This window comes from Orbicella faveolata, unplaced genomic scaffold, assembly GCF_042242905.1.
Source record: "Orbicella faveolata isolate gen_17 unplaced genomic scaffold, um_ofav_v1 contig_3, whole genome shotgun sequence".
Taxonomy (NCBI): Eukaryota; Metazoa; Cnidaria; class Anthozoa; order Scleractinia; family Merulinidae; genus Orbicella; species Orbicella faveolata.
The window spans coordinates 11,166,203-11,184,793 of record NW_028301558.1 but is presented as its reverse complement, the minus strand read 5'-3'; the positions used below and the strand labels follow the sequence as shown (position 1 = coordinate 11,184,793).

The window sequence follows — 18,591 nt, the reverse complement described above, 5'->3', positions numbered from 1 at the left end:
GTAGAACTCTAGGGTAAAGGAGGCGACGACGAGTCTCAGTTCCATGGTCAGTTGTCTAGGGAAGCAACGAACGTGGTTAGATAACACGGTGTGTGACAGATTTGACAGTGCAACTTCTCAGCGGTCACTCCCCTGTTCATCAACTGATCATCGAGTTCCCTGGCGAAGCAATCGAAATGCACGTAGTAACGACAGCACTTGGTACGAGCGCAGGTTTCGGTTCTAAGGATGACTTTCTTACATAGGGTGCATGTTATACTCACTGCTTCTTCTTCATGTTGATCCATCTGTTGGTTCATCTCCTCGTCGGTCAGCTCTTGTGCCATGATTTTTTCCAGCGCTCGATACAAGTCAAAAACTCAGAGTGACTTGAACGGTTCGACTCGATTTTTTATACACACGGTATAATGGTGTCCAGTCTCCGACCGAGTGGGGGTATACCCCCCTATCCCCTGGGTCGGTGGTAACACGTGACTTGGTCTCGATCTGTGATTGGTTGGACGGATCTAAGGATGACTTTCTTACATAGGGTGTATGTTATACTCACTGCTTCTTCTTCATGTTGATCCATCTGTTGGTTCATCCCCTCGTCGGTCAGCTCTTGTGCCATGATTTTTTCCAGCGCTCGATACAAGTCAAAAACTCAGAGTGACTTGAACGGTTCGACTCGATTTTTTATACACACGGTATAATGGTGTCCAGTCTCCGACCGAGTGGGGGTATACCCCCCTATCCCCTGGGTCGGTGGTAACACGTGACTTGGTCTCGATCTGTGATTGGTTGGACGGATCTTCATAAGGCGAATCCGCGCCGTCCCCGATCTTCACTCTGAGTTTTTAACTTGTATGAGCGTCCATTACAGAAGACCATGCCTGCCCGCTCCGCTGCAGCATTGAAACGAAAGAGAGTGAGAACAAGAGAGTACGTGCGAGAATGGAAAAAGAAAAATCCGGAGAAAGTTCGCGAGCAGAAAAGACGGTATCGTGCACGAAACCGGGACAAGATGCGTGACATGGTGCGCGACGCATTGAATCGTTGGAGAAGGAACAATCCAGAGCAGGTGAGGGTCCAAAAACGTCGTTATAGGGAGCGCAAACGTCGCTCCCTTTTACCTGGAACACGACGGAGGAAAGAGTACGAGTGTGAATATGATCCGGATGAAATTCTTCGGGGTTTGTTTGGAGTTCGGGTTGTGCTAACGGATTTCAGGGGAACACTACCGCCATCCAACACCACTACCACCGCCGCTAAGAGCACTACCACCACCATTACCACTGCAACACTACCGCCACTATCGACATTACCACAAAGAGCATTACCACTAAGAGCACTACCGCCATCCAACACCACGACCATCGCCGATAAGAGCACTACCACCACCATTACCACTGCAACACTACCGCCACTATCGACATTACCACAAAGAGCATTACCACTAAGAGCACTACCGAACACCACGACCACCGCCGATAAGAGCACTACCACCACCATTACCACTGCAACACCACCGCCACTATCGACATTACCACAAAGAGCATTACCACTAAGAGCACTACCGCCATCCAACACCACGACCACCGCCGCTAAGAGCACTACCACCACCATTACCACTGCAACACTACCGCCACTATCGACATTACCACAAAGAGCATTACCACTAAGAGCATTACCACTAAGAGCACTACCGCCATCCAACACCACGACCACCGCCGCTAAGAGCACTACCACCAATACCACTGCAGCACTACTGGCATTACCCCCACCGCAACGCCGTGGGAGGCGGTTGTCTTACTCCTCCTCTGACTCTGACTCTGAGCCTGATGAAGGGTTGGTAGCAGAGTTAGAACGCATGTTAGCGGAACCCGAGGATCCTGTAAAACGGAGACTTGAAAAGATCAGGAAAAATAGGAAGGAAGCAGAAGAAAACAGAGTAAGACGAATGCAAGAAAGACGGGAAACAGAAAAAATGATAACTGAAATAGCTGCTGAGCTTGATAAGATGTCGTTTATGTTACACGACATGGGTAGATGGTTTCAACAATTTGAACGCGAGGATAAGGTAGAGCAGGCTACTCAGTTTGAATATTCGCGCAATGTATACATTACCGCCGAACTTATGGATCAGTTGGAACACTATTTAATTTAGACTTGAAGAGACTCTTTTTTGAAAAACAACAAAGCGTGTGTAACTTTAATTACAACAACAATAAAAAGTTTTACAATTTCCAACGTTTCTTGGTCTGCATGATTTTCTTAACAATGCGTTCTGTCATGGTTTTACGTCCGGGTAATTTGTCAATGGCCTGGATCATCTTGGTGTCGGCGTTCCATTTGTCCTGTAAGTTCTTGGCCCTGGAATAGTCAATGTCGTGTTGTTTGGCCAGTCGGTCCAGACGGTTGATCCCGGGGTCTCCACGCGCCAGACGTTTCTTCAGTTTGGTACCAGGTCCCATGTACTGATAACCGGGCCAATGGAACTCGATCCCGGTCTTGCCCAACCATTTTTGGATGTCGAACCCATACCCTCGTTGACGTCGACGTCGGGTACTTCTCCTCGGGGGTGGAGGTGCCTTTTTCCTCTTCTTAATCCGAGTCATAGTCTAGTCCCCTTCTCCAGGGGTCTTTGAAATCTTCCCACCCTGCTTGTAACTTTTCTGCGGCTGACGGTTTGGCCTTCTTGTACTTCTTTGACTTGCCTTTGGGACTGTAACCACCGTCGTCGTAGTCGATACCGAGTGATTTCAGTACACGTCTGGCTCTATCGGAGATGGGTGCTTTTTTCTTGGACGATAGGGGAGTTTTACCTAGCGTGACCTGTTCGAATGGACTGAAGGGTTTGGGGGTTTTCTTCTCCTTTTTAAAACCTGACGTGGAGGGTATGGGGGTTTTCAGCTCCTTTTTCAGTCCTGTCGTAGAAAGGGGTTGTGGCGGGATGATCACGGTGGCTGCGGCTGGTTGGTTGACTCCCTTGAGGATCTGTTTCAACAGAGTTTCGACGGGTGCGTCGACCATGCCTTCGGGTTCTGTCGTTCCCTGGTACGAGATGGGACCGCTTTTACCCGTCCGTATACGTTTCACCAGTTTCCCTTCCTCGGAGGCGATGGGTTTGGTCATCTTGACGGCCATGCTGTCGGGGATGCGTTTGTCGTTCAGGATGAGATGTTCTTCGGCGGCCAGACGTCCGGCTTTGTTCAACAAGGCATTCTGGCTGATCTTACCCTTGTAATAATCTTGCAGACGATTGAATTCTTGAACGGGCACCATCATGACTTCGTTCATACCTTCTGACTCAAGGTCGTGTCAGGAAACTCGGACAATTCTCTCAAGGCCGTCTCGTAACAGTCTTGCCAGTACCGTATGGATTCGTCTTTCTTTTCCAACTCGAGTTCGAGACTTCGAACGGTTCGCTTGCCTTTACCGCACTCCCTGCACAACTCGATGCACCCACCGGGCGGCGTGGTATCTCGTTTCGTTTGACAGGTTTGGCAGAAGTCACCGAACTTTAAAGCCATGTATTCTTGATACAGGTCGTGGTACCTCTTGTTCAGGTACTCGTACGAGTCTTTCCATCGGGCTTCGCGACGATTGGCGTCTTGCAACAACTGCACGAGTTTAGGAATGGTATTGTTGGACTCGTCTTCTCTCGGTGGGAAATTGGGTATGACGTCGATCCCCTCCAGCGGGTAACCGTCCTCACTGCGTCCTTTCACCGTACACAACATGCTTTGAAACAACCGTGCAAACCACTCCAGAACCCCGCTCCGTTTTGGGTGAGGAGATGTTCTCTTCGACGCTTGAGAGAGTTTTTGCGTCTACCCACTTCGCGCAGAACCCTTTTATGTCTTTTCAGTTTCCCATAAGTCGTTGCGTTGATGGGGATCCTCTTTTTCAGCAAATTGAGAACCATCTCGCTGATGGCGTTGATCTGATCTTTGTCGGCGAATTGCAACATCCGTTGACGTTTGTTCCGATTGGCTTCTTTCAGGACGCGCGTCAAGAAATGACGTTGTCGTCGTAACCGCTTCATCGTGGCCTTATGCGTACGAGTGGATTGACGTACTCCTTTTATCCCATTTGTCTTGCCATTCTCAGGTAGATAGGATTCCAGATGCCAAATGGACCATAACTATCTCGGGAAAATTGTCGTCGGGCTCTTCGGTATTTTTTGTAACCTTGCGCTACTTGTTTGAATCTTCTTTTCAGAATCGCGGCTTCCGCCGGAGATGGTTTCAGACCTCCACCTCTTTGTTTCCTCTTCCTCCTACGAACCCTCATGGTGACGAGTGAGGTGTACGACGTCCATCCTCGTCCTTTTATTTTTCACATGATGGAGCAACGGAACGATTCGCCACTGCTATCCCACTTTTCGCCTCGTCTCATCCGTTCCAACATCCTTTTGGTATGTTTGGCTTCTTGTTTGGCTCTCAGGCTTTCGATGCCTTTGGTGATACCCCAAGCCGCCTTGGGTAAACCCGCCACCACAGTGCCGATCCCTTTTCCCCTTTGGTACCGTCTTCTTTTAGTAGTTGTGGTTCTACGTCTTCTCGAAGACGCTTTCTTTCTCCTTGACCTCTTGGGCATGTTGGTTCTGAATGAAGATGATGACTGCGCTGTCATTTTTTTATAGCGGCACGTGACGAAATCGTAGGGCGTAGTCTCGAACGTATCGGTCGTACGTGGGAGATGTGAAATCCGTCACCACGTCGTCCAACGTTTGCATCTTGGTCAAAAACCCATCCAATTTCTCCACACCGCCCAGAGCGTAGTTCCTGAGTTCTGTCAGCGTCTTTTCGTACGTCGTGTAAGCGAATTGGGCCATGTCCATCTTGAACGAATACTTCTTGAAATCGTTCCATCCTTTCAGTAAGGTGGCGAAAACCGTCAGTCCCACCACCGTGTACCCGTCTTTCCACACGGATCCCACGACGATACTCACGGCCACGGTCAGTAAGGCCAGTCCGTTGAGAATGGCGTTGCACAACTTGTAGTAACCGAACATCTGCCTTCGACACCACCAATACTTGTGGTAGAAAGCGTACAAGACGTCCAAACGTTTCAGGGAATCCAAATCCACCACGGTGTTGAAAGGTTCATCCAATAAACAGACAGAAGTACTCATGACTCTTCTCTAACCAGTGCCAAACGTAGTCTGACTTTCTATCGGGACGTTTGATCCTTTTGGCTTGTTGCTCGTAGTCCCAGATCTCGTCCTTGAAGGCGGTTTCTATGGATTGGTTCAGGATGTCCTGGACTTGTCGGTAACTATCGCACTCGTCCGCGATCCGTTTCATGTCTTCGTGATCCATGCTGGTCGCGTCCCAGTAGGAGCGAGAGCATCGACATAGATGCAAGAAGTAGGGGAACCACTCGACTTCACTCCTCAACATCTTGATTCGAATGGTTTTTCATCGGCGAGGGGGTCGTCTTTTCTTAAGTCTCAGGAGTCTTCGACCCACGCCTACTCCCGCCGCACCAATGGCAGCGGTGGTTCCAGCTCGGATTCCTGTTTTCACGGCGCGGCCGCCCAACGCTTTGGCCAATCCCAAGGCAGCCCCTTTGCCAATGGGTAACATCGCAGACAAGGCATTCGCAAGAGCACTACCACCCCATTGCTTTCTCCTTTTCGGTCGACGGCGGCGTCTTCTCATGGTTGTTCTCAGTTACGCACACTGGTCGAATTGCGTGTGACGGTAGGGCGTTGTCCGTTTTTATAGGTAGTCGTGATCGTATTGGTGGTCGTGATGCCCGCAATGCGACGACCCGCGGCCGTCTGTTGTTGTTGTCGCAAAATCTCTTCCAATTGTTGCTGCATCTGGGCTTGGTCGAGAACACGGTCTCCTCGCCTTCTTCTTCTTCCTCCTCGACCCGATCGAATCGACGAAGGCGGTGTGGAGTCACTACCACTACCTCCGCCTCCACCTCCTCCACCTCCACCTCCACCTCCGCCTCCGCCTCCGCCTCCGCCTCTGCCTCTGCCTCTGCCTCTGCCTCTGCCTCTGCCTCTGCCTCTGCCTCTGCCTCTTCCACCACCGCTACCACTAGCGCTACTTCGTCTGCGGCTGCCGGAATCACTGGAGGACGTCGGTGTATTTTGACGCGGGACGCGTCTCGGTCGTTTCCCTCCTCGAACAGCGTGTGCCAAAGGTGTGGCGGATGTTATCCTGGGTGCACCGACACCCGCTGTGACGTTGGAGCGCGACACGGATCCAGCACTACCGACCCCCGCCGTGACGTTGGTCTGTGATGCACCCGAGCCAGGAGTGCCTACTCCGACGGGCGAGACATTGGGCAGGGGCGGTGTCGGCAGTGACGACAGCGGTGAAAGAGCGTTCAGACTCACACCCACACCCGCCGCAGGCGGAATCGGAGTACTCGTCCGATTCGGTGTCACCCAAGGCGAATAATCGTCCAGAGCCGAGAAGTTGAAATCGTCACTACCATAAGAGCTCATTTTTATCCATTCCCCTCTCTCTTTCTATCTTCTTCTCGGCGAGTTCTCGTTGCTTATGAACCAAATAATCGAAACCTTCACCATTATATGCGTTTATGATGGACCTCACTTGACGGTAACTCTCGCATTCCGTGACCTGTCTCATTGGTTCGTAGTCCAGCTCATGGAGATTCATGATGTATTTGAGCCTGTTTTTACACAGGTGAATGAATAGCGGAAACCACTCGACTTCGCTCCTCAGCATGACGGTGTCGCAAACGGATGGCATCGGACGAATCCTTCGTCTTTTAACACATGGCTGAGAACGCGTTGATCGTCCTGACTGGCTGGATGAAGATCCAATAGCATGTAACCGTAAGGTCGATCGGTGACCTTTCGAAACGTGTCCAACACGTCCTGCCATTGCGTGGGAAACGATTGCAGAAGTAAATTTCGTATCCCCAACTGATCCCGAGGGTTCTTGAAAGCCGCGATGTAATGCGCGTTTCGGGAAATGGTCTTGGCGAATTTTCCGTTGGGGAATAGATCCTGGCACAGGTAAATCACCGTGATGTTCCGATGATGCGAGTGTTTGGTGAAGAGATCCAACACGCGCTTGTCGTTACCACCCTCGTCCATCAGATCGTCCAGGACCAACACGCCCCCTCCAGGAAACCATCGGGGTAACTGTTCGCTTTCGGGGATGCCTTCGTGAAACTTGACCCCGCCCTTCTTGAGCTTTTGGAAACCGTCTTGCCACGATCCGTAGCAGTAATGAATACTCTTCGGTGTCTGTTGGAACAAGTCGCCGTTCTCCAAGAGCAGTTTGGTGGTGAACACCGTCTTGCCGCACCCCGACGGACCAGCTATCAACAAACTCGATGGAGTGTGAAATCGAAACGCTTTGCGTCGTTCCATGATCTTGAAATGGTCCAGGGTCTCGAGACGCTCCGTTTTTATCTGAACAACTTGGCCAATGGGGTCTTGACGGCCGGGATGCGTCTCAACAGACCCAATAGGGTGACCTTACGATTGAAACAGATGGGTTTTTTCTTGGCACGACTCCTGATCTTGGCCATGGCTCTCTTGGCAGCGGCTCTCTTGGGACGTCCTTTTTTCTTGGCAGGTGCCGATCTCTTTTTTCGAGGTTTCTTGGCGAATTTTCTCAAGTCTCCGAACTTGTCCTCGTACCAATGCCTCTTTTTCATTCTTCTTTTCCTATCTTCTTTCTCGGAAAGCTTCGGATTGGCAGGGGCGGCTCTCTTGCGTTTCCTACGCGTGGTCACAGTCGCCGGTAATGCACCGGTGTCAAGGACAGACGGGGGTTGAAAAGACACTTGTCTTCTGGCGGGTTGAAGTATTTTCAGATTGAGCTGTCGTTTTGGCGGTTGGTTTTTCTTGAAATGAGCCGCACTGGGTTGAGGCGTTTTTCCACCGGCTTTTCCATAGCGTTTTTCCAACCTGGCTATCACGTCGTCCAAGTGTCTATGCCCTTGAAACTGAAGAGCCATGACGACCACGCTACCTCTTTTTCAAAAATGAACACTTTTTATTCGAACAGCTTACTTTATAACAAATGACGCACTCCTCTGGAGGAACCGCGCGTGTCCTGGTGACACGGGGTTTTACAAATCTTGCGCCAGGCCAACTCGTCCACGATCAAACGTTCTAACATGCGTCCTACTTTACGATCGTTCTCCACAAACTCGTTTTTCTTAAAACGATTCAAGAACTCGTTCATGTCACGACCTTCGGCTCGGTCGATCAGGAACATCAGGGCGTAACCGCCGCAACTCTGACTGAACAGGGACTGTAGACTCTTGCCGTTGTGAATCTGGTACTTGAAATGACGATCCAACCATTCTTGGATCGGTTCGGCGGTTCCGTACGCGTCCAACGGCAGACCGTAACTGTCCAGTATCTCGCACTTGTTCTTGTCGGCCCACAACGCGATCCAATGCACGCCCGGTTTATCGTGAGGGTCCGTGTTCACGATGTAAGCGGTCGGTCCTTCTTGGGGCAGTGTCCTGGGAAGTCGATCGCATGGCACCGTGCCGTAAAATACACAACGTAGGGACGGATTCGTCCGTGCCAAATGATCCAATTGTATATTATTCAAGGCTACTTTCTCCATTTTTTTCTTCTTCTCATTGGTACACGTCGTAGATGACGACTCGGTTCTCGTTGATCTCCAGCAAGTTCTCGAATTCGCCGTACAACAAGATGGTCAGGTTTTCTCCCGGATTGGCTCCAAAATCGATCACCAGACGCAGCTCACCTTCCTGCTTGGGATTCAACACTGGACTGTCCAAACATCCATTGGCCGTGTTGTCAAATACGAACATGTTGCATCTCTTGCCGCCCCCCCAATCCACTTTTCTGACCATGTTTCCTTTTCCCCTGCACAACGCTCCTGAGGCTTGGAGGAATCTGTAGTAGCCTCTCTGATCTTTACTGTCCCCATCGTGATCGAGTTCCAAGGTCTCGTAGGGGTACTCTTCACCTCTCACCAATTGTTTGATGGAAGCCAGATTGAATTTTCCAAAATTGAACGGACTCTCGGTGATGGTTCCGTTGAAGGCCGCTTGTTTCATCAACAACACCACTAGTCTATTAGGTAGCTTACTGTGGAAAGGATTGCTGCACTCAAAATGACGATTGTCGTTGGGATGCGAGTAAGTGCGAATTTCCCCTCTCACAGTAGGGTAAGTGGCCACTCTTCCACCTTTCAGGCTGGTCATGATCTCTCGGTACACCGAGGGAGTCACTCTCACTTGAGACAGGAACAATCTCACTTTCACGTCGGCTTCAGTCAGTCTGAGAGTATCGGCACCATGCCATCGGACGGTCCACAGAGCTGGGGTATTGAAGTACATGTCGATCTGGATCTGCACGCCAGGTAACAGTAACTTGCTGAGATGAAACACTTCCAGGAAAGGTTTGAACCTCAAAGTCACGGCTTCTCCACCTAGAAACTGGGATCGTCCCAGGACTAGGTTCTTGAGATCTTGAGGTAAAGCTTCATAATCGGCGTGAGGAGTGTCATAATCCAGCTTATTGGCAGTCAATTCATCGGCATCTCCGTCGTCGGGTACACCGAGACAGTTGTACCAACCACAGGGTGTCAGGATCGATTCACCGTCGTCTCGGTCGTAGTTCAACAGGGTCTCGATGTAGGCTTTGAGGTGGTAAGTATCCGTCTGGGGGCTGATGAGAGTCCCATTCAATCTCACATTGATCTGTTTGAAGAGAGTGTGGGCCAGATTGTTGACGAGTCCCATGACATCCGCCGCCAGTAGATTCGTCGCGTTACTTTTCTTGACGGTCAATTCCACTTCGAAGAAACTCTCGTTCAAGTCGATAAAGTCTTCTTGAGGATCGACTTGGAAGGTCACGGGGTTGATCCCCGTATTGAACGGGTTGATTCTCACCAAACGTCGAGACGACATGCTGACATCCGTGGGAGGGGTATTGAACATGTTCAGGCGAGGGTTACGAACCCCCGCCGACCTGGCATGAGCCACGAGGTCCGTCATCGTCTACGTCGTCGTCTTCGTCTCCTTCTCAGGGCCGACTGCACCCAACGATAGTTCGGGCGTTTTGATCGGGACGGGAATATCGATCCGCCTTTATACGTTCGTCGTATCGGGATAAGTCTCACGCGCCTCGAGTAAATGGGATTCATACTCCAAATAGGTCTTTTCTTACTTTTTTCGCCAACGCCCGTTTGATCTCTTGCGTCGCTTTACGTTTCACGGCTCGTTTCGCTCCTCTCTTGACCCCGGCGAGTCCACCTCTCCAATTGGGCTTTCCTCCCTTGCCACCCGAATTTAAACCTTTCAGACCCTCCGTGGCCGTCTCGGTGATAAAGTCTCGTAGAATGCCGGGACCGCGTTTCTTGACACCTTTCCAAGCCATGCCGAATCCGTCTCCGGATTGCTTTATTTTATCGGGATGAAATCGTACCAGCGTTCCGCCGATCATTATTCTTTCTTAAAGTGTAACGTCACGATCGTATTGCCGTCTCCAAAGGTCGTCAGTTCTCCAGTTGTCTCAGCCACTTGCACTTCTATTATGTCGATGAGGTCTTTGCGCACGGGAATATATTGAATGTGGTAAGGCTCGAAATACTGGACACCCGCACCTCTTCGGATCAAGTTGACCTCTCTCAGTAAATCCGTGACCTGATTTCCCACCACGCCACTTCTAGCCACGTCCGAGTAGACGAACAAAGAGCGCGACCTGTTTCCCACCACCACCTCGAACGCCTTGTTCAGGTTCAGAAAACGCCAATTGCAATAGATGCTGAGTTTCAAATAACTGCTTCCCGTTGAATAGGTTGTGACCGTCCAAAAAACAGGTAATCCATCCGAGTCGTGTAAGTCCCCGACGACACCAATGTTGGGAATTTCATCTTTGAAGAATTCGCTCTGCAAGTTAGGTCCCAGATTATAACCGCTGCCGTTCTTTTCGAGCCATCCCATTTTACAAGCCAGGGCGACATTGATGTGTAATGCAGGCATGTCTTTGATCGGACGTAAGACGTTTTCGTTGTCCGTGACCAGGTCTTCGCCTTCCCACTTGAACCTGACGTAGGTTCTTTTCCCATCATTCGTGACATATTTGGATCCTAATTTGGGTCCGTTGTATTTGAAGACGCGTTGTCGATCGAAATAGGAGATCATGGATTTCATGAGTCCAACACCGTCCACGTTGTGAATCACCTTCTTGAGGTCCTCCGTGTCGAAGTAAGCTTCTCCATACATGTAGTAGCTACTCGAATCTATGCGTCTCCATGCGGAAAAGGCCAAGGTGACTTTTTTATCAGGATCGTTCGGCGTCAAGGAAGGCAGCCTCACGTGGGCATCCGGCATGGCGATGCTACTCAATCCCACTTTCCAACCTCCGTCTCCATTCAGGCGTAAGGGGTGCGGTAACCTGATCTTGAAATGGTTCGGTTTGTTGTCAGGGAACTCGCTCTTACTGCTGTGACTGGGCAAACTGATGTAAAAATCACTCATCCTTTCTTGAAATGCAGCGTGATCGTGGTCACACCCGACGCAAAGTCCACCAGTCGTCCGTCGTTCTCAGACACCTGCGTCTCGACAATGTCCAAAAAGGTCGTACGCACCGGTAGATATAGGATGTGTCTCGGTTGAAGGTCGATCACGTCCGGATCGTAACGCACTTGTTTCAACATGTCCGTGACTTGATTTCCCGTCACCATACTCTGTCCCACATTCGAATACACGAACAAGGAACGACGCTCGTGACCGAACGCTTCCTCGTAACTGCGATCCAGGTCCGTGAACACCCAATTGATGAAACAACTCAAATGTAAGGTGTCAGGGTCGATCTTGTAAAATGTCTCGTCCCCGTCATTCTGTGCTATGATCAAGTCCGTGGCCGTGGGTACGACTTCCTTGGGAAATTCTTTCCTCAAATGGGGTCCCAAGACGTAACCCGGTCATCCGTTCTGCAACGTTCCCATCTTGACCCATTTCATCTTCTTGGCCAATTCGATGCCGATGGACATTTGGGGAAAGACGCGTTTACCACGGATCAGGAGACTGAGGCACGTTCTCGAGTTGTCCAGGACGCATTCTCCATGCTCGGCCCTAGGTATGACCGTGTACAGCAATTCGGTGGGATCGTCGGGGTTGCTCTTTTTCTTGTACAGGGTCACGTCGGCATCCGTTCGAGAGCTCAACCTATGCAGGTATCGATCTCGTATCGCGTTCAGTAACTCGGTACCGGTCCTCGGCGTGAATTCCAAATCGTCCTCTCTCGTCACCGAAGAGACCCGCGTGTATATGTTTCGATCCGCGTCCACCATATCGATCCACCAGATTTCAAACAGAAGAGAATCTTTCAAACCCATCTTACGCGTCGCGGACGGAAACGAGAGGTCGCTGATACCCACTTTCCATCCCGACTCTCTCAACTGCAACGGGTTCGGCAGACGGTTCTTGAAACTTTGGGCCTTGTTGTCCGGGAACTCGCTCGTACTGGCATTGCTCATCAGTTGCACGTAAAAGTCGTCGACAGACTCATTCATACTTGAAGTGTAGTGTCACCGACGTCACGCCCGACGCAAAGTCCACCAAGCGTCCGTCGTTCTCGGCCAATTGCACCTCCACTATATCCAAAACGTTGCTGCGCACGGGTTTATATTGAATCTGAGTCGGCTCGTACGTCGTCTTGATCGGGTCGTGGGGGACTTCTCTCAAGAGATCCGTCACGCGATTCCCCGTGATGGTACTACGACCCACATTCGAATACAGGTACATGGGACTGCGAGGCGGAGGCAGGTCCGGATGAACGACGACCCCGCGATCGTAGGTCTTGGCGTATTCCTCGTCCAGGTAACTGAAGCGCCAGTTGCAATAGGGACTGAGCTGTAACGTCCCGTGACTGTCCAAATTCCAAAATTCGCGAGATCGATTGCTGTCATGGTTGGTCCAGTCTTTCTTGAAATCAGACGGGACTTTGTCGTTGGGAAAGATCTTGATCATGTTCATGTTCAAGTGAACGGAGTAATACGATTCCTCTCGAATCAAACCCAACTTCTTGACCAGTTTAGTACCAAAATACACTCTGGGACGTTTTCTGTCTCCGGACTCGTCGAGGAACGTGTCGGTGTTATCGATAATCAAATCGTTCCCCTCCCATCGGAACACGGGGTAGTATTTTTTCCCGTTCGGTGCTCGTAGACTTTCACCCTCATGATCCATGTAATGATACAGGCGTTCGTGAAAACGATTGATGAGGTATTGCATGAGAGATCTGCCACTCGTCACTTTGCGTCGGTCACGGTTCAGTTCCTTTCCGCTGACGTAAAATGTGACGGGGTATCGATAAGGACGCCACGTAATCCCGTCGTCTAGCAACCTGAACGTTTCAATGGTCCAGTCCAGGCCAAACACGTAGTCGTCGTCGTCAAAGTCGTGCGCTTGAGGGACTGGTACTTGATGCGGTCGTGACGGAGGAATCGGGTAAGACACGCTCGCCAATCCCACTTTCCATTCCTTGTCGGATTCAAACAGGAGCGGATACGGCAGACGGTTCTTGAAACTGTGGGCCTTGTTGTCCGTGAACTCGCTCGTGCTGGCATTGCTCATCAACTGCACGTGAAAGTCTTTCATTTTTTCGTCTTGGGCTTTTGGGTCACGTACAAGCCTTTTTTATCCACCCAACTGTCGTACTTGACTGGCCAACCTTTCCAACGCACCAAGACTTTATCCCCTTTTCGTTTGACGATCTTGTCGATGCGGAACAGATCGTCGTCTTTCACGTCCACCTTTTGCAAATCTTGCGCGTAAAACGTACCCTCCACCGCCGTGCCATCCCATTCTTCCACCTTGTACGTGGTGACCTTCCCAGGACGCACTCGACGTATCACAAACACCTCTTCGGTCCAACCGGGTAAATACCCTTTCTTGAATTGACGGAACTTCTTGTTCAGTCTCACACGATCCCCGACTTTGAGTTGCGGTTTCTTCAATTTCCCTTTTTTCTTTTTTCCGTAAAGAGTCTCCCACACGTCCTCGCTATTGGCTAAAGTCACTTGATCGGGAGCCATCTTGATACTGCGATGATACGATCGATTGTACCCTCGGACCAGATCTTGTAACACGGGCACAAACGTCATCGTATTCTTCACGGTGAAGTATCGGTACAAACGTTCTTTCAGGGTCCGATTGAACCGTTCCACCACACTGGATTTCGTATCCCCGCGCGTCGAAAAATGATGAATGCCTTTCTGCTTCATCAAATCCTGAAACGTCTTGTTGTAGAATTCCTTCCCGTCGTCCGTCTGGAGATTGATGGGTTTTCTACCTCCTTTCAAGATCTTTGCCATGGCTTCCGTCACCGCTTTACCCGTCTTGCTCTTCAAGGGCTGGACCCAGGCGTGTTTGGAAAACACGTCCACCACCGTCAAGAGATAACGATACCCTTTATTGTACCTTGAAATATTGATCACCTCGATCAGGTCGGCCGTCCACTGCTCGTCGATGCCGAACACCACCACCGGGACCGTGGGAAACCGACGACGTCTGGGTTTGTGCAGCGTGTACCCCAAATCCCGTTGCAAGACCTCGCGAGCACGTCGTACCGAGATCTTATTGGCCTGGGCGAATCGCGTCAGACCGCCTAGACTACCGGGTCTGGAAGGATCCCGATACCGTCCCAGTAACGTTCCGGTCGAAAGCGGCTTTTGCTTCTTCTTTTGACCTTTCTTCATAGTCGATAAAGTTTGTACACGCACTGTCTCCACAACTCGAAACGTTGCTCCCGTACCTCGAGATACTTCTTAAATGAATCGGGTTGCCGTTTCAACCACAAGATATAAACGACAAAACGCATCACGTTGGGTTCGACGTCGGTATAGTCAAACACCTCCAAGGGCGAATCGCTGAAATGGTCGGGGATGGGTTCACCCTTACCGTATCGCTCGTAGACACTAGTGCACTTGGAACACAAGGTCGTCCAACACCATCGATCGGCTATGGTCGTACACATTCTCGAGATCAACCAACTCAAAGCATGAGACATAATGATTTGAACCCAATACTTTATTCACACTTTCTTATATGTACAAAAAACGTCGTGCCTGATTGGTTCTTACGTAAAAATCGACTCTGATTGGATAACACGAAAAAGAAGGCGAAAAAGACTTAGTCCGAATCTGAAAAGTAATGAGCATAGTCCGTGTTCTTACAATCTTGACCGTACTCATTATCACAGTCTTCCTCATAGGTATCCATGGCATAATATTTACAATTTCTCCAATCACATTTACCGGGTCTCCACTTCAGGGCTTCCTCCTCGTCCCCCTTCACATAGAATGCTTGACGCATACTCTCTCTACACTCACCACACAGGTCATCCTCCTCCGCTTCAAGGGCACGGAAGAAAAACCGATCCTTCCACAGATCACGCTGACGCATGATATCGTAGATCAACTCTTCCAACTTCAGACACGTTTCCTTGTGAGCGCACCTGTTGAACGTCAGTATCTCCTCCACCTTGGGACTCTTGTCCGACTCCCTCACCCGTCGTGACAGGTCGCGAGCGAACCGCAAGGGTTCAAACAGATCACGGATGACATCGCTCATCATGTACGTGAGGTGATCTGTGGCGATAAAACAGGCACGCTCGGCGTCCAGGGTGGGATCCCGACAATGAATGAATTTGAATTGACCGCTACCACTTCTGTACATCACGCGACACCACTCACCACAGAACAAAAACACGTGTTCGTTCTTCTTCATCATCTCCAAAATCGTACCACCCCAGTCAGGACGACGTCTCATCAAGAGCTCAAAAGACCACAGACTATCGGGTATTTGACCTAACGGTTCGAAGAGATTGTCAAAAATGTACATGTCCACTCTGACATCCGGAATGGCATCGAGATCTCTTAAAGTGTGTACCTTCTGATCCACGATCTGCTCCACGAGGTCCCGAATCTGGTTCGAGTTGCTATAGTAAGTCATCTTGACGCCCTCAGATAAACTCGTTAAACTTCTTTCCTTCTCGATCCGCTCGCTTCGTGATCTGCAAGTCCGACAAATGAGGATAGCAACTACGCACACCCCAGTCAATCAAGTGCCTCTGGAGCCTATAGTACAAAGGAGAGACAAGACGTAACTCCAATTCAATTATCCTCCCGTGTAACGGTCTTTCGCCTTCTTTTTCGATTGTATCCAAAACGTCAGAAGCTCGATTCAACTGCTCTCTCAGATCTTCAAGGATCTCTTGCACGTCTCTCTCATCCAAAATCCTACAGGTCATCACCGCGTCAACAGCAAGTCGAGAATGATTCGCTGCGTCCAACGGGCTCCTTTTATACCCGCGCTGTGGATCCACTTTTCACTCCGTACTTTCCCGGATCACGCGCCCTTTTTCAGATCCACCAATCGGAACGAAGACCGTCACATGATCCCATCACACCACACGTCACTGATTGGTCATCAAAAACGTCCATAAAGTCGAACCACGCATTCCATCACGAGTCACTTTTCTCAGCAGTCGTCATGGATTCACACGTCGAACCCGACAGTAAAAAAAGAAAAAAGAAGGAGGCGCGTAAGAAACTGAAACTTGTAATGCCCAAGAGAGTGGAAGGAGAAGGTAAACTACAATCCACCTTAGATAGATGGTTATTCAAAAAACCTCGTTCCAGACTACGTTTCAACGAACGCGTCCTCTTCAAAGAGATCACCCCGGACTCGGTCAGTTGGACCACCGTCCCTCTCAAAGGCTTCTCGCGACCATGGAGCGCCTTTTCGATCCAACGCCAAGAAGTCAAAAGCTAAATGAAAAGTAACCATGACAGGCGAAGGCAAAGACTGACCCAAAAAAACGTGCGAAAAACCACCCACATCCTAGAAACCATGCGACGTGAAAACACCTTGTTGGGATACTAACTCGTTCTCTATCTTCACAGACTCAAAGCTACCTGCCATTCAAGGCGGATGCATGACCGTGATCAGAGAGTCACCTCCTCGAACCATGCAAGTCCTGGAAGCCATGGGACTCGACAAATTCAAGAAAGACGACCTCGTAGAAGTATCACCTGAAGTGGATGACCGAGGAGAATTCACCGAAGTCCAAGTGTTGGAGGAATTCGACCCCGATCAGTTCCTGAACCAACTGAAACCACAAGATCCCACTTGCCCGCGTTGTATGGTACCCATGGAATATGGAAGAGTGAAAACCCCAGACGGTGGTACCTGGGAGTATTACCGATGCCCCTCTTCCAGATTCTACACCAAGTGTTATGTGACCTGTGGCGTCAAAGAGGTGGGCACTTACCTGAGACGCGTCGAAGAACAGACCCACCCCTGCTACAGGAACATCGACCCGGCTCGTTTCCGATGTCTATACAGCAAGTCTCTGGTCTTAGCCACCTCCCACTCTCAGTCCAACCCAGACAGGCTCTATCTCAAGTGTCCCAAGCGTACCTGCAAGTTCTTTCAATGGATCGACGAATACCCACGAGGTGTCGCCGAAGCCATACTGATCAATGGACAGGACCCAAACTAAGAAAAAGACAGACACAGTTTTTTGTAAAAAACACACTCTGATTTTTATTTCACAATATTTTACATGTTGGGTAGTTTATCCTCCGCGTCGATCATCGATCTCATTGTCACTTGAGTACATTTGTTAAAAACACTGTAATAAAAATTGATAACGTTCACATAGCGTCTCGCTGTCTTCTTCTGTCTCTTAGTCCACGTGGACTGAAATGGTTCAAAACCGTAACATAACATCAGTCTGTGATATGTGATCCGGTCAATGGGTGGCTTCACCTTCACGTCCCATACAAGATTACGGCGAATGGCCAGGATAGCGTTAAATAAGGTTCGGCTAAAGCATTTCTCGATGCTCCGGTACTGGAATAGACTCCGGGTCCAGTTCTCCCTCTGCTCGTCCATAAAAACAAGATTTGGTGGAGCATCACCTCGAGCTGGCTGGAGTCTTTGAGCTGCGTCAGCCAACGTCGGCCCACCAACAAATCCCGGATGGGAAAGTTCATGTCCTCATAAAATCGGGTCCAGGGTGTCTGCATTTGATCAATGGCTTCCTCATACGTAGTATCAGGCTTTCTCGGTCTGAAATCGTTCTGCAGGTATCTCTCCCTCAAGGCCATATTGACGCTCAATACAAGTTTAAAACTCAGAGTGAAGATCGGGGACAGCGAGGACTCGCCTTATGAAGATCCGTCCAACCAATCACAGATCGAGACCAAGTCACGTGTTACCTCAGACCCAGGGGATAGGGTGGTATCCCCCTACCACACCCACTCACGGTAGGAGACTGGACACCATTATACCGCGTGTATAAAATAAGCGAGTTGGACCGTTCACTTTTCACTCTGAGTTATTTTCAACTTGTATGAGCGCCTATAGAAGACTGTGGATACTCTCGTTGGTGTGGCTCCTCAAAGTACCGAGTGAGTATGGAAATATTAGAGCAGTGTCACATAGAGTTGACTACCTGGGAAAAGCGGGTGAGAGAGTGGATGAAGGACGAAGAAGAGACCCCTTTGTACAGGGACTTAGAACAACTTCTAGGTTTTATCGAGGTGGCCCGGGACCAACTAGATCTTTTGGGGCTGGAAGAGAGGTTGGGGGTCCTTGACGAGGACG

The 18,591-nt window shown here is 50.0% G+C and overlaps 5 protein-coding genes across 5 annotated transcripts; all 5 read right to left on the bottom strand.

The window, feature by feature from the left end:
- Window positions 1-2,160: 2,160 nt before the first annotated feature.
- LOC149106365 (uncharacterized) lies at window positions 2,161-5,428 on the bottom strand. Its single transcript, XM_089297972.1, has one exon. It carries the CDS (start codon window positions 5,117-5,119, stop codon window positions 4,622-4,624), a length of 498 nt encoding a protein of 165 aa, XP_089154098.1. The 5' UTR covers window positions 5,120-5,428; the 3' UTR covers window positions 2,161-4,621.
- A 47-nt stretch (window positions 5,429-5,475) lies between these two features.
- LOC149106364 (uncharacterized) lies at window positions 5,476-6,725 on the bottom strand. Its single transcript, XM_089297971.1, has one exon. The coding sequence runs from the start codon at window positions 6,449-6,451 to the stop codon at window positions 5,657-5,659; it is 795 nt and encodes a 264-aa protein (XP_089154097.1). The 5' UTR covers window positions 6,452-6,725; the 3' UTR covers window positions 5,476-5,656.
- Window positions 6,726-8,484: 1,759 nt separating this feature from the next.
- Window positions 8,485-9,966, bottom strand: LOC149106363 (uncharacterized protein F54H12.2-like). The gene has a single exon (XM_089297968.1). It carries the CDS (start codon window positions 9,964-9,966, stop codon window positions 8,578-8,580), a length of 1,389 nt encoding a protein of 462 aa, XP_089154094.1. The 3' UTR covers window positions 8,485-8,577.
- A 2,315-nt stretch (window positions 9,967-12,281) lies between these two features.
- Window positions 12,282-14,336, bottom strand: LOC149106362 (uncharacterized). Its single transcript, XM_089297969.1, has one exon. The coding sequence runs from the start codon at window positions 13,573-13,575 to the stop codon at window positions 12,481-12,483; it is 1,095 nt and encodes a 364-aa protein (XP_089154095.1). The 5' UTR covers window positions 13,576-14,336; the 3' UTR covers window positions 12,282-12,480.
- Window positions 14,337-15,025: 689 nt separating this feature from the next.
- Window positions 15,026-15,930, bottom strand: LOC149106361 (uncharacterized). Its single transcript, XM_089297970.1, has one exon. It carries the CDS (start codon window positions 15,928-15,930, stop codon window positions 15,109-15,111), a length of 822 nt encoding a protein of 273 aa, XP_089154096.1. The 3' UTR covers window positions 15,026-15,108.
- Between the last annotated feature and the right edge of the window lie 2,661 nt (window positions 15,931-18,591).